A 14,967-nucleotide genomic window follows, 5' to 3' on the forward strand; every position below is an offset into this window, starting at 1 on the left:
GAGGGGGGGGAAGGGACAAAAGAACCTCAAAGCTCCAATTTGGTTTGAGGTTAGGAATGGTGACATCTTCATAATACACCAGAATTCAAAAGGCCACTTTCAGAAATGTTAAAGCAGCTTTTAAACCACATGTTTTCTAAAATAAATATTCTCCAGCCTCCATCTCCACTAACCCTTTGCTTCCCAAAAGCTCATTGTGTGCAGCTGTCAGTCATGGTGCAGAGTGCTGTGCAGCCCATCAAGGACTCAATTCCAGCTGTCAGCACTCAGAGGGGATCGGCAGGGAAAAGTCTGGTTGTAGAATTTCCCAAATGTTGAAGTTTTCCTTTGCTAACCAGCCATTTTAGGCTGCCCAGCTCCACTGATTTGCCAAGCCATTTGTCCCTGCTGCAGGGTAGTTTCTCTAAGGAGAAGCACTGCTGAATACAAGCTGGAACACACTGGGAAATTTCCCCCTTGGATTTGCTGATTAATTGAGGCAATGGCCGAGTGGAAGCTGGAGAACATCCTGGGCACGTGCCATGGCAACATTCCCTACCCAAGGGAGGGAGACCCAAACCTCCCTCCTTGCACACCGCAGTGAAATCAGAGAAAGGGGTGCTTTGAAGCTCTCGTGGAAGAACAGAATCCAAAGCAGCGTTTGTGGGAGGCAGAGAATTCCGCGGTGATTCTCCCGAAGCTCCCTCCCCCTCCCCTCAGCATTCACCTCCTGGAGATGAGCTCGTCATCCGAGTCAGCATCGTTAGCGCCCACTTGGTTCCCGTCGTAGGTGTCATCGTACTCGTCCTCGTAGTCCTCGTAGGGCTGGGCTGCTCCCGGCTCCAGCGGCAGCTCCTCCACCACCACGCTGTAGCGCCCCCGCTGCTCCGTCACCAGCCGCTTGTCATTCACCAAGCTCCGGGTCGTGTCCTTCTCCCTCCTGCCCGGGAAGGGGGGAAAGGCAGAGGGTCAAAACCTTCCCTAGAAGCTGCTTTTGCCCCTGTCAGTCAGTGGAAAGTGAAGCGATGCAAGTCTCACATCCCTGATTGCACACGCACTCCTCACCCCACCTACTGCCCCGCTGGTTTATAGGATCATAGAATGGTTTGGGTTGGAAGGGACCTTAAAGCTCATCCAGTTCCACCCTCACACCTCCCACTGTCCCAAGCTGCTCCAAGCCCTGTCCAACCTGGCCTTGGACACTGCCAGGGCAGCCACAGCTGCTCTGGGCACCCTGTGCCAGGGCCTGCCCCCCCTCCCAGGGAACAATTCCTTCCCAACATCCCATCCAGCCCTGCCCTCTGGCACTGGGAAGCCATTCCCTCTTGTCCTGGCACTCCAAGCTCTTCCCCAGACTTTTCAACACCAACTCTCTCAGCTTTTCCTCACAGCAGAGCTGCTCCATCCCTCTGATCATCTTGGTGCCTCCTCTGCTCTCACTCCAGCAGCTCCAGGTCCTTCCTGTGCTGGGCCTCAGAGCTGGATGGAGTGATCCGGGGGGGGTCATTTGTACCAGGGCTGTTTGGCCACTAAAAAGGAGCAGGAATTGGAGACCACCATCATCACTTGAGACAGAGGAAGCTTTCACAGGAAGCCAAATGCAATTCCGTTCCTTGGCCAATGTGAATGGAGCACAAATGTGACGGGAAAAGGACAAATTTAGATGGGGAGAGCCAAGAAATAACCAGTGCAGCAGGTGAGGATGCAAATAAACACAAGCACCAAGGCAAAGAACAAAACAGTAGAGAGTGATTGTGATTCAACCTCTCAGAGCACTGCAGGGGCTTGTTTTTTACATTCAGAAGGAAGGTAAATTATAGTCATTTTAAAGAAGGGAAGAACAAGAAACAGAGGGATTAAAAAGGAGCTGCTGAGTGTCTCAAGCTGCACAAGCATAAGCTCTGAAGTCCCATTTTCCAGACCAGCCAAGTACGTATTTACAGCAAAGCATCAGGGGATTCCACTGTCCAGCATTCCCAGGACAACCTGCAGCCCCCAGAGTCTGGGAGGATCCAGCATCCATGGATATTATCAGAGAAAGGACCTGTCCAAGGCAGTGGCAGCGACTCAGGAAGGAGATGTGATCCAGCAGCCCGATTTTCACTGGGAATCTCAAAACAAAGGAAGTTTACAGCCGGAGGTGGTTCCCTCTCTCCCATGACTCACTGCCTGCATTCAAGCTGCTCAATGCCCTCCCAAGTACGTGGTGAGTTCACCCATCCCGGGATCCCTGGGATAACACCTTCTGTGGGAATTCAGCTGAGGCTGAACCAAGCACTTGGTAATTGCTTCCTGTCGAGCTGGTCTGATGACTGCAGAGGAGCTGCATGAGATGGTCTGGGCACCAATCCCAGGAAAAACAGTGGGATAGCTCCTCTAGTCCCATGGAGCTCAGGACTTGCTCTGGCTTCAGGAGACAGATTCAGCTGACAGTGAGGGCTGGACAGGCACAGACAAATGTCATCACTTTTCAGGATCAGCAGAGTCTGTGGTAGCACATTCACTTCCTCATGTTTGATTCCCTCCTCATCCTGGCTGGATTTGTCTTTCTCCAGGACAGTCCCTGCCCCAAACTGCTGATGCTGAGAGTGGCCAGAACAACCTGCTCTGGTTCTTTAGGCACTATGGTGACACCAGGCTTAGCAACAGCACCCTGAACACAAGAGAATTTGGTGAGCAAAAGGTATTTAGAAGGTGAAAAAGTATTAAATATTTGATACAATTAAAATCCAAAGCAGATCTCAGACTAAGCTTGGAGAGCCCTGTTACCCCAACACCGGGGTGAACCATCAGGCTTCTTGCTGGTGGAAAATCTTCTGAGGAAGTGACACTTTCAGCACTGAAAGGAAACTTCATTTACGGAATGCTGAATGTTAAATCCTGGAGACAAGTTACTGCAGCTTTTCCTTGGATTCAGTTGGATATGGTCATCTTCAGACACTGCTGATCTCCAGGTTTTAAACTACTCAAACCACAACTAATATGTCTGGAGTCCTGCAGAGTTTTCCCAAATGCTCTGAAATGAAGGGAGGCAAAGGACACCAGGAAAAGCAGCAGCAAGAGGATAATCCAAAGAGGTCACATAACTACAGCAGGAGAGAGGAGAACTTCTCCAGGAGTGATGGTTCCACTGGACAGAAGGCACAGCTGGAGGGCAGTGCCATGGAAGCAGATCCCAGAGCCCAGCTCAGGGATGATTTACAGCTTCCAGAGCTCTCCAAGCGATCTGCAGAGGGAGCTCCGAGCAGGGTATTCCAGCCACTGGATGCTCTGTGCTGGACTTGGAGCTCTCTGGCCTTGACCAGCTGCTGCAGCAAGGCTCTGGGAACCAGGGATAACCAGCAAGGCTCTGGGAACCAGGGATAACCCAGCACATCTGTGCAAGGCTCTGGGAACCAGGGATAACCCTGCACATCTGTACAAAGCTTTGGAAATCAGGGATAACCCAGCACGCCTGTGCAAGGCTCTGGGAACCAGGGATAACCAGCAAGGCTCTGGGAACCAGGGATAACCCAGCACATCTGTGCAATGCACCTGTCTCACAGAGCAAGGCACCACCATGAGGAGAAAGGTTCTGTCTGTGAATTCTCAGCTGTGGACACAACAAAAGTCATTGCCTTGGCCAGAGAGAAAAGAAATTCCTTTCTTGCCCAGCCAAGACAGGATCAGCACCATGGCACTGCTCTGAGGAGCTGGGCCACTGGACTTGGGAACAAAAGTAGTTTTCTCCTAGAGTTTGATGCAACTTTGCAACCAAAACCTTCACTGGGAGCTCTTAGGTCACATGGCTCCAGCTCCAGACAGACTTTTAGTTATCTGCTGTGTAAATAGATCCCAACACTAAGATCACACTTGGCTGGTTAGAGGAGGTGTTTGAAGTCCAGTGGAAGGTGTCCCTGCCCATGACAGGGGGTGGAACGAGATGAGCTTTAAGGTTCCTTCCAACCCAAACCATTCCATGATGCTGTGATCTGTTTTAAAAGAATCTGGAACAAGGGAACCACATTATAGAGTTGACACCAGTGGGAGCCAACACCACACACCCAACCAGGCAGAAAGCAAAGTGAAAGCTGGTGGGGTTTTGTAGAAATCTCTGCTCACGGCAGGAGGATCCCTGCTCATTGCAGGGAGATTGCCTAAATGACCTTTAAAGGTCCCTTCCAACCCAAACTACTCCACGAGTCCAAGTGCCCTTCTGCAGGAAGCTTTACAGCAGCAGGAACAACAGAAGTAGTCTAAGGCACTGAATGTTATCAGATGTTGAAGTAGATGGATATTGAATCTTCCCTTGGCTCTAAACCAAATCATTATTTATTCTCAGCTCTGAGTCACAATCCCATGCTCAGGGATGGTGCTTTTCAAGGTTTGTTGTTCAGTGCGAGTTTAACATTAAGCCCAAGGAGCAAGAGCCTGACATTACAAATGAGCTTGGCAGAGCAATCTCCAGCAGCAGACACAGGAAAGCCAATTAGGAAAAACACTAAGCAAAACCAACCCCCTCATCATATTTCATTTTACTTTCCCAGACAAACAGGTGGGAAACATTTTTGATAAGCCTTCCCCCCTGCCAAAACACTCCTGCAGGAGGTTTGTAGGAGAGATAAATGTGCAGGTTCCCAGGTGTTTGTTCCTCCTGACAGGCAGAGTTAATGACTGGGTGCCAACACTCACCTCTTGCCTTTCTGGATCCGAGACACATCCACTGCATCCCTACTGAAAACATCAAACTCATCATTCTGGAAAACGTTATAGCGAGAGCTGACCAGAGGGGTAGGGTCTGGCTTCAGCTGTCTGTTAAAAAACAACAAGGAGAGAGAATAAAAACAAAACTGAAGTGAGGAAGACAAATCCTGTCCCTTTCCTAAGCCCTTGGTTTCTCCTTTGTCAGTCCCAAAGCAATCCTGAGCACGCCAAGAGGGGCTGGCTGGGTCACAGGGCACAACCCCTTCGCTTCACAGCCATGCTCTGGCACGAGCACGGCACTGCACTTCCCAAAGCTTGGATTTGAGGGGAAGCTAAAGCAACCCACAGAAAGCCATGAGAAAATTCTTCTGTTCATTTCAGAGTCTATCAAACCATGCAGCACAACAGAATATTCAACAGACTGCCTGGTCTCAACACAGTGACTCAGGGAAGACAAACACTAAGTGTGATGAATTACACGCTGGAAAAAATTCCAATAATTTGTTGCTGCTGATTTCAAGATATTTATCTCCCTTGTTAAATCTTTCTCAGGGTTCCAGGTTTATGTTTGTTCAACTTATAAGTCAAAAGACTGTACTTCTGACATTCATTTTGGTGGTACAGGCAGCTCAGCTGGGCAGCTGCAAATGCTGCTGTGCTCCCCTATAAATCAGCAGGGGTCAGAATTCGACATTTCCTATCAAACCAGCAGCTTTGTTTCAAGACGCAAAAGGCTGGGAAAAAAAACCAAAACAGCTCTATCTTGGGGAACTGCTGGCTTTGCAGAAAAAACAATCCTTCCTAAAGCCCATCCTGCACCAGTTGTGCCAAAGTCAGCAGATCTGACTGCGGGAACACAAAGATTGTTGCAAAACTAAGATCTTTTACATCATTTTTCCGATAAAGATGCTTTCCTGTAATGCAACAGTGAGACAGCCTGCCCATAACTCCATGAAATGTGAACAAACAGCACATTCACATCCTGATGCTCTGTCAGGAACTGCTGGTGCAGCACAAACACACACTCACAGCTGCAGGCAAACTCCAACAACTCAATCCCACCACCAGCCATAAACCCTCCATCCCTTGTCCAACCCAGGGAAGCAGGACAAACCTGGCAAGTTTGTCAGAAGGAACATAAAAATGGAGCTGAATTGCCAGTTCCAACCTCTCTCTAGCCTAACTTCACTCACAAAACAGCAGCCTGTTAAATAACCATATTTGACCCTGTGGGTTGAATTCCAGCTGAATTGGGGCCTCTGAAGATGCCCTTTTCTGCAGGACTGCTGGGATTTTCACACCTGTGACACCAAACTGCAGCAAAATAACTTTTGAAGGCAACATATTCTATTACCCAGCATTCTGTTCTATTCCAATTCTATTTGAGCATTTCATGTACAAGTGGTTTTGTCCCCTGTCACAACACACAACCCAGCACCTGCTCTACTCCAACACGGAACACGGAAGGTCCCACTCCTATGCAGGGACACGATGAGGGCAGAAAACTGATGACAGATGACAATGAGAAGCTCTCACTGCAATTCTCTACCCCAAAAATGCAAATTCTTAGAGCTCCACAAGTGTTGAGGCTTCAGTGAGAACAATTAAGTGAGACAGAAACAACCAGACGTTGTCTCACACCTTTGCATCCTTCGGTCCAGCTTATCCAGGTATGGCACCAGCTTATCTTCCAGGATGTTGTTGATCACTTGCTCTGTGTCATATCCATACTCCTCCAGGCAGGCCAGGATGAATCCCTCACCAAGGTCTGGCAGCAGATCCTTCACTTGGGAGATCAGCGAGTCCAGCTCCACGCCAGACACGCGGGCGACGGGCGCGGCCGCAGCGCCGGCACACTGCGGACACCAAACACAACTGGTGGGTACTGGGGAGGGACAGAGCTGAGGGCAGGCAGTGTGCACAGAAATACAGGGGAAAGCAGCACTCTGGGTTGTCAGAGTTTAAACACAGAAGTCCAAGAGTGGAGCCAAAAGAGAAACCAGCTGTTTAAACTACACAAGGTTTCCAACACAGATTTGGGCACACAGCTACTTTTGCCAGTCCCTGAGGCAGCAAGGACACTCTGGAGAATCCCTTCCTCAAATAATAGGCGAGCTCTGCATTTCAAAAATATGCACACGAACTGCAGGGATGAAGCAGAGTATTTGAATAATCCCCAGCAAGGGAAAACCCAAGCCATGGGAGTTGGAAGCAATTTGCTCAGAGATAACTCAGGATTCCGGTGTAGCTTCAGTTCTCATTTCCCAAGGCTGCATGGAGATCCAGCAAAGGTCAGAAATGACACCAAATCTCATGTTGTCCCCAAAACTGAGCAAATCAAGCCTGTCCTCACAGATAAAAGAAGGCCTGGAAGAGCAGAGCCCCCAGGAAGAGCAGAGCACCACAGAGCTGTACCCACCTCATCCTCCAGGGCACACGCAGCCCCCGGATCCTCTCCATCCTCAGGGGTGCTCTCCACTATTGCTGAAGCTCCATTGGATGCTGCTGGATCTTTACCAGCTTGTCCTTTTTTCCTGTCTACCCCTTCCCAGGCACTTTCCACTGCTTGGAGGATATAGGCTGTCCTGGTCTCATCTCTAAGAGCATGGCATTAAGGACATTCCTGAATGCACCTGTTCAGGGATCACCCAACTATGGGATTGTCAGCAACTTCCAAACTTGTGCCTACATCAACACTCACAGAACCATGGAATGGTTTGGGTGGGAAGGGACCTTAAAGATCATCTCATCCCACCCCCCCGCCATGGGCAAGGACACCTTCCATTAAACCAGGTTGCTCCAAGCCCTGTCCAGCCTGGCCTTGGACACTGCCAGGGATGGGGCAGCCACAGCTTCTCTGGGCAACAACTCCCCCATCTCCCTTCTTTTCTATTAAGGGAAAACTTTCCAGTACTCCTTGCCAGTCATGCAGCTTGACCAGAGGCAGAAAAGTCACTGGTGTGAAGGAATCCAAGAGCAGCTTGGTGTGCAGAGCCAAAGGATACAGTGCAGAGGATGCCTGCTGGAGCAGGCTCACATCATCCTCAACTGGGAACAGCTCGTCGTAGTCACGGAGAAATCTGAAAACACAGGAGCAAGTTTAATCAGTTGAGCTCAATTAATTACCACTGCTGTGCCTCTCTGACTGCCTCAGTGCTCAGGTAGGAACAGAGAACCTCTCACCCAATGCTGGATTCCAGCCATGCCTGATTTTGGTCCCACTACACCACAGCAACACTCCTCAGGTGTGAGGGCTGGAACCCAGTGCTGCATTACAGGGAAAATCTGCTTTACCACGTGAACGTGCTCAGAATGCCAGCATGGGCAGGAGGACAAGATGGAATTCCCAGTTCTGCCACTTCCTTTGCATCTCCAGCATGAGTGTTTAATATTTTTCTGGTCTGGTCAGCCCAGCTGGAAAGCACAGATCAGTCATAACAGGCTAACTTGTCAAGGGAGCTAATGGCTAAATTGCTCTTCTCTTCTTTGAGGAGCTGGATTAAAGGGAGTGAAGAACAGCATTTCTCAGTGCCAGGGTCTGTGCTGCAGGCTGAAATCCTCTCCCTGCACTTCTCCCAACTACTTACAACGATTTCTGACTCCCAAATGCCTCATAATGCTGCCTCAGGGAATTCTGCTGTGAAGAATGCCAGAGGAAGGAGCCAAGACCCCCCTTGGGCCTCTTGCCAGTCAGACTCACCTCCTTTCCTGAAGCACCGAGGTGAAGATCTGCAGAAATTCCTCAATAAATGGCTGAATATTCTCACAGCTGCAGGAAACACAGCAGAGTGAACACTCAGAGATAAGTCTGCCCACTTCTGCCCCACCAGCCAAACGACTCACATTAACACACCAAGGGAAAACCCCATTTGAAAACATTTCAGGCCACTTTTTGGCTTTCACAGGAGCAAAGAGTCAAATGGAAACAAGTGGTTTTTAAGGCTTCAGCAAAGATTCCAGCAGTCAGATCCAAAGCTGTATCACACTCAGAATTACAAGTCTTCAGAGAGACTTTACAAATACTTTGATGCTTCAGACTTGCAAAAAAGGACGTGTAGAGCTTTTGTAACTGTGCCTTTATGATGTCTTGGGATTACACCTGTGAACCTTCCAGAAAGTTTGTGCTCACCTATGCAAGAACACCTGCCAAGCAAACTCCCATTGCAGCCTCAGTGCCCAAACCCCTGGATGCTGAGGAGACTCCAAACCTCTCTCCAAGGCAGCACCTTTAGGTGGGAAGGGACCTTAAGACAATCCAGTGCCACCCCCTGCCATGGCCAGGGACACCTTTCACTATCCCAGGTTGCTCCAAGCCCCGTCCAACCTGGCCTTGGGCACTGCCAGAGATGCCCAGCTCCGCTGGGGACCCTGTGCCAGGGCTTCACCCACCCTCCCAGGGAACAATTCCTTCCCAATATCCCATCTAACCCTGCCCTCTGTCTGTGGGAAGCCATTCCCCCTTGTTCTGTCACTCCAAGCCCTTGTAAACAGTCTCTCTCCATCTGTCTTGTTGGGCCCTTCAGGTCCTGGAAGGTCACAATTAGGTCTCAAGGTGTTACACATGATGGAAGTTTGCATGACCACACGCTGTGGTCAGAAAGCTTGTTGGACCACAGCTCACTGCAGAAATTCTGGACCAAACAGCTCCATCTGGAACATTCCTGATACACAGGACAACAGAATTTGACCTTAGGCAAGTCTTTGGCTACAATCCCAACACAAAAAGCAGTTTCTGTTCATTTTCTCCTGTAAATTTGTAAATGAGAAAATTTCTCCCACACAGCAATCACGTAACTGGCGAGTAGCACAGAGCCAAGTGCCAATACCTGCTCTCTAGGATGGGCTGCAGACACACTTGGTTTATTAGGGTGTGAAAAACTTCTATCATCTTCTTTCTGGAGTGTGAAATCCTCCTCCACAAATCAGCAAAAACACTTCAGAGAGAGCAAAAGACACTGTTGGTGTCAGCACAAGAATCTGTAACACACCTTTATGCCAGAGTTAACCCTCTAGAAAAAGAATTTCCTTAGCAGAATAATTTCCTTGCTGCAAAGACCAGATATTAGACTCATTTCATGGTCATTAAAGAAAATCCATGCTCCAAATCAAGCTGGTTTCAACCCCAATTGTCCTGGCAGCTCCACACATGCGACCCCCACTGTAGCAGCACAGCCTGCGCCTTACAGCGAGACTGAGCTTCACAGAGATATCATTCATGTTCTCACACTTTGTTACAATTTGAATGCACCTCCCATCAAATTCCTTCTTGCACAGCACTAAAAATGATTAGTCACCCCACTGCCCAGGAAAATTTGGAATTACAGAAGTCATCTCTTCAGAGCTCTTTGAAGCAGCACAAAAAAAGCCAGGCTCTGCAGGGATGGGTAAAGCAGCATGAAGTGAATTTTTAACTAAGCCCTGGGAAATCTCACTGAAAATCCAAGGCAAGCCTTTGCAGGAATTCTCACCTGTTATCTTCATAATGCCTCTTCTTGATTGCAGATTCCAGCTCAGGAATTGCCAGTTCATAAAATGAAGCTAATCTGTACAAAGGGGGAACAAACCTGTACCTGTCAGCTGAGGCTCCAAAAACCATTTGCTAAAAGGCAGAACAAATGTCTGATTTCATTAAACCCTCCTCACCAGCAGTACTCATGAGCATCACCTGATTTTGGTATTTTCCCCCCAGAACACAAGCAAACACACCACAGACGAAGAGCAGCACTCTAAGGAAATCACAGAGAGGTCTTTGAAGAGGTAGGAAAGAAATGCATTTCAAAAGCATCCTGGTGCTGATCAGAACCATCTGCCCAACCCAGAAACAGCCCCAACACAGATCTGCAGCCTGCAAAGAGCCAACAGACTCACAGAATCACAGAATCCTTCAGGTTGGAAAGGCCCCCTGAGAACATCGAGCCCAACCATTCCCCAGCACTGCCAGGGTCACCACTGACCCTGTCCCCCAGTGCCACATCCACAGGGCTGTTAAATCCCTCTGGGGATGGGGACTCCAGCACTGCCCTGGGCAGCTGTGCCAGGGCTGGACAGCCCTGCCCATGAAGAAATGTTCCCAATATCCAACCTGAACCTCCCCTGGCGCAGCTTGAGGCTGTTTCCTCTCATGCCTTGTCACCCTTTCCCAGACACAAAGCTTTTGCCAAACCCCACTGATATTCTCTAGCATAAAACTTGGGCATAACATCAAAGACATTTGTTTTCAGATCTTGAAGAACTATTTCTCTGAAATACTTCTGCTTCCCTTGCTTTGGGTCCTACAGCAGGAAGCTCTTTTTGTCCATAGCTCATCCCTCTCCACCCTTCCCAGAGCACACCAAGCACGGTTCAGCTGATTTTTGAAATTGTCATGGATGCCTGGCCCTAGGATCACTCCTAGATAATGACATACATAGAACAGAAAATCTATACATCCCTATATCCATGTATTTATTATGCTGCATTTCTGTCAGAGAGAACCCAGCAGCCTCTGCATGAAATCTGTCTCCTCATTTAACAATGGGACAGGACACAGCAGCACATTCAGTATTTTTACATGGCCAGGACAAGCTCTGTTTGCACTCCAAGACATACCTGTAACAAAACTCGTGTTTTTGGAAGGTCTGGCAAGCCAAGGGAAAGACATCAAGAAAGGCCCAGAGAGTTGTGCAGGTGTCACATAAATACAGCACAATGTCCTTCAGCTCCTGAAAGGGAAAGACCAGCTACTGAGGGAAGAGCCAGGCAAGTTTTCCCAGGAACACAGTGTAACTCCCCAATAGGGACACAGAATATTGGGCCAGGCCTTCTCCTGACTGCACAGAGTCTGTATCAACCATAAACCTCTTACAGGTCTGGGGGTAGACACAACTAGAGCTCCTATCCTTTAAAGATCTCTAATGCAATCCCAACTGTTTGCTTTCATTAAAGATCCTGTGAGATTATAAGAATCCTCATCAGATCCTGTTCTGGACAGTGGCTTTGCCCTCAATACACCCTCCACATACGGAATTCTTCCCCATGCAGCATTTTTCCATGAAGCACTGCATGGCAGAAACATGGGAATCAAAGGGATGTTTTCAGCAGTCTGGTCCAGTGCAAGCTGCATTTCCAAGGCAGCTGAAACACGGAATGACACACTAAATGATAGTTTGAACTGATAGTTTGTTTCCCCACACAAAGGGAATGACTAAGGTTTTGTAGAGGACCATGTTCACTCTCTTTGTACAGCCTCCAGCACATAAAAGCCCTCTTAATTAACTACAGTTAAATTACATTGTTGTTAAAACACTCATTTCTGAAGAAAAAACCAAAACAGCTCTTATCACTGCCAGGGTTAGGTGGAGACTTCTGTGAGATATTCTGTTACATTATTTATAAGCTGGTTAAGCAAAAAAGTTGCCAGGTTTAAAACTATCCACACTACAAAGGATACGGTTGAAATGAATCAGCTCATGGTGGGAAGGTTTTATCACCATGTCCCAGGACAAAGAGTGCAACAATGGCCCAGAACCACGAGCTGGAGGAGATTTTGGGAACAGAATGACCTTGGGTGGTCTGTTCAGTGTGCAGGAGTACAGAGAGTTCAGTCCCACCTGGAGGGGCATGTTCCCTGGAGTCACACTGACTTTCTCTTCCAGTTTCTGGGGCTCAGCAGAGGCTCCTTCAGATTGCAAACCACACTTGTGCAAAATATTGTTGAACACCTAAATCAGGAGAACAGGGCAGTGTTAACAGACAGGAGCCAGCAGAGGGACACTGCAGAGAAGGCCAGAAGCTGAAGGAAGGTGGGAGGGAAGAGTCCTCAAGTATTAATTTTAAATAAAGGTTCAAAACCTCCCTGACACACATTAACATAAACTAGGGAAAGGGAGCAAGAGCTAAGTCAGGGGAGGTTTAGGCTGGATATTAGGGAAAGTTCTTCCCCTGGAGACTGGTCAGAGCTCAAGGAGTGTTTGGACAATGAGTGGGATTTGTTGGGGTGCCTGTGCAGGGCCAGGGGTTGAACTCGATGATCCTTGTGGGTCCCTTCCAACTCAGGATATTCCATGACTTCATGAATTACATTCTGCCTGCCTACAATGCTCCCTTTCCTCTCTCCAAGCTATGGCACCTTTCCAGATGAAGTCCCAGCAGGAAAGCAGTACCTGGAGGACAGTGGGCAGAGTTTCATCAAGGTCACTGAAGTAACTGGGCTGCTGAGTGAAGATATTTCCTGAAAAGGGGAAGCATTTCCATCAGTTCAGATATTGATGCCAACAAGCAAATTTGCACCAGAAAATGGTACTTGTTACACTGTGCTTGTGTTATTCCTGACACCCCCCAGACACACCTACTGACTGCGTGGGACACAGCCCACCCTCACTCCTCAGCTCATGCACAGGCCGTGCTCCCAAAAAGCTGATCCATCAGCTCTCCAGTGCCACTGGAGATCCAGCAATGGGAATATGCTCAAGAGAGGAGAGCAAACGAGATGTCAGATGATTCATGCTCCAGGGGCTGAATCAATGAATAATGCAAATACTATCACTGAACATCCCCAGTTCCTTTATTTGACAACTGGAGTTGACTTTTAATTACTGATAACAGTTCAGCACACACCAGGAGATGTGCAGAATATTTCTTAAAGGTAATGAGGCTTTAGTAACACCTGCTATTATGTTACTAGGACTCCTTCATCTTTACAAAATACTCCACTGAGTAATGCCACACCATAAATCCTCACCAAGTAAGCACCGAGGCTCCTATTTTCTTGGGAATTCAGATGATGAAAATTAGGAGTTCTCCAGCAAGGACAGAACTCAGGTAAGAGTTATGAGACAAGTTTCAGAAAAATTTATACCCTGAGAAGAATCTCAAGTTTATGAAGTTATGAATTACACACCAGAACTGCTCATGCCATTACTGTCACGACATAATGAAATAATCAGGTGAGCAAATCCTTGGTCACCTGCATGCAGCATGATTTGTGTGGCACTCCAGAGTGTAATTCAAAGGAGGTTTTATTACTTAGGTCTTTTTTTTGGAATATTTTAAGACCTAGATAATCTAAGCTTCACATCTGGAAGGGAAGTATCTATCTTGCCATGACTGCTTTCCACCTCTGAGGCTCAACAGAGGAACTTAGAGTAGAAGCTACTGAAAAAGGATAAAAAGATTAAAAATGCAAAGGTTTAGCTAAGATTTTCTGACTGCAAAGCTGTCTGCATCACATGATCTCTAACACTTCTCATGTCAGTGAACTTGGAAATGCGACAAAAATAGAAAACCAAAAAGAAAACAGAAACAAAAACCAAAGAAACAGAAAAGCTTCATCCCATGAGCTGCAGACAAAGTGGGTTAGAATTCAGGAAGAGCTCACTTAATCCAAGGCTAGATGCTCTTCCACTCAGGTGCTTAGGTGATGTTAAAGATCACAGGATTGTGAAGGGAGCACAGAATAAATAGAGAAGCTAAATCAATATGCTGCATCTTCACTCCTCAGCATCCATGGCTGGAACGCCCCTCCCTGTGTACTCGCCACTAAGAGTGTGTGTACAGACACAGAAATCCAGGGATAAGCACAGCTTGAGCAAGGCTCTGAAGTGTTTGTGGTTTGCAAGCTCTGTATACATCAATGTCTGCACTGAAGTTTCAGGTTCTCGCACTTCCCAGAGCAGCGATTACCTCACACCGAATGTCTCACTCAGCTCCCAGCTCTGGGAGCAACAGCACTCCCAGCTGGACTGTGCCCCATCTCCCAACCCTCCTCCCCCTTTCCCATCTCTACCAGGATTTTACAGAGCCCCCACACTCCTCTTATAAGGGACACATTTCATTGGCACGGAAAACAACTGAGCCTGGGTTTATGTCTAACAACGTGAGCCCGGCTCAGGGCAGCAAAGCAGGACACGAAGCTTTCCTTAGCACAAACAAAGTGCACACAGGAAAAGAAAAGCCCAATGTGATCTAGAAATGACAGATCTTAGTTGCTACAGCAATTAATTTTCAAAGCAGTTCCACTGATATAAACCCCACTAAGTCACTTGTCATACAAGCAAAAGTCTAAATGTAGCAAGTTGTTCCTTGGCTTTTACTGACCAATCATCTTCTGGAGCAGGAGGCCATTTCCTTTCCCAAAAAGGACACAGAGATCCAGAATCTTGGGGATGTCGAACAGGAAGTTATTGTAAATAATTTTTCCAAAGACAGAGGGAGTGATAAAATGATCCTACCAAAAAAAAAAAAAAAAAAAAAAAAAAAAAAAAAAAAAAAAAATTGAAGGATGATCCATATCTTGCTCTGCAGCAACTCCAGCATTATAATGACACC

The 14,967-nt window shown here is 47.7% G+C and overlaps 1 protein-coding gene across 2 annotated transcripts in view; it reads right to left on the bottom strand.

Moving 5' to 3' along the window:
- Nucleotides 1-14,967, bottom strand: part of ASCC2 (activating signal cointegrator 1 complex subunit 2) — a 24,887-nt gene that overhangs the window by 3,428 nt on the left and 6,492 nt on the right. For both annotated transcript variants that reach the window (XM_008642929.2, XM_017746538.1), the window contains exons 4-15: nucleotides 14,737-14,866; nucleotides 12,804-12,871; nucleotides 12,252-12,362; nucleotides 11,251-11,363; nucleotides 10,131-10,205; nucleotides 9,489-9,596; nucleotides 8,363-8,431; nucleotides 7,668-7,742; nucleotides 7,082-7,259; nucleotides 6,304-6,518; nucleotides 4,651-4,770; nucleotides 707-919 (exon numbers count right to left, since the gene is read on the bottom strand). In XM_008642929.2, coding sequence (XP_008641151.1) covers nucleotides 707-919; nucleotides 4,651-4,770; nucleotides 6,304-6,518; nucleotides 7,082-7,259; nucleotides 7,668-7,742; nucleotides 8,363-8,431; nucleotides 9,489-9,596; nucleotides 10,131-10,205; nucleotides 11,251-11,363; nucleotides 12,252-12,362; nucleotides 12,804-12,871; nucleotides 14,737-14,866 — 1,475 coding nt within the window. The remainder of the gene's footprint in view (nucleotides 1-706; nucleotides 920-4,650; nucleotides 4,771-6,303; nucleotides 6,519-7,081; nucleotides 7,260-7,667; nucleotides 7,743-8,362; nucleotides 8,432-9,488; nucleotides 9,597-10,130; nucleotides 10,206-11,250; nucleotides 11,364-12,251; nucleotides 12,363-12,803; nucleotides 12,872-14,736; nucleotides 14,867-14,967) is intronic.

The sequence above is a fragment of the Corvus brachyrhynchos genome, unplaced genomic scaffold, assembly GCF_000691975.1.
Source record: "Corvus brachyrhynchos isolate BGI_N302 unplaced genomic scaffold, ASM69197v1 scaffold19, whole genome shotgun sequence".
Classification (NCBI taxonomy): domain Eukaryota; kingdom Metazoa; phylum Chordata; class Aves; order Passeriformes; family Corvidae; genus Corvus; species Corvus brachyrhynchos.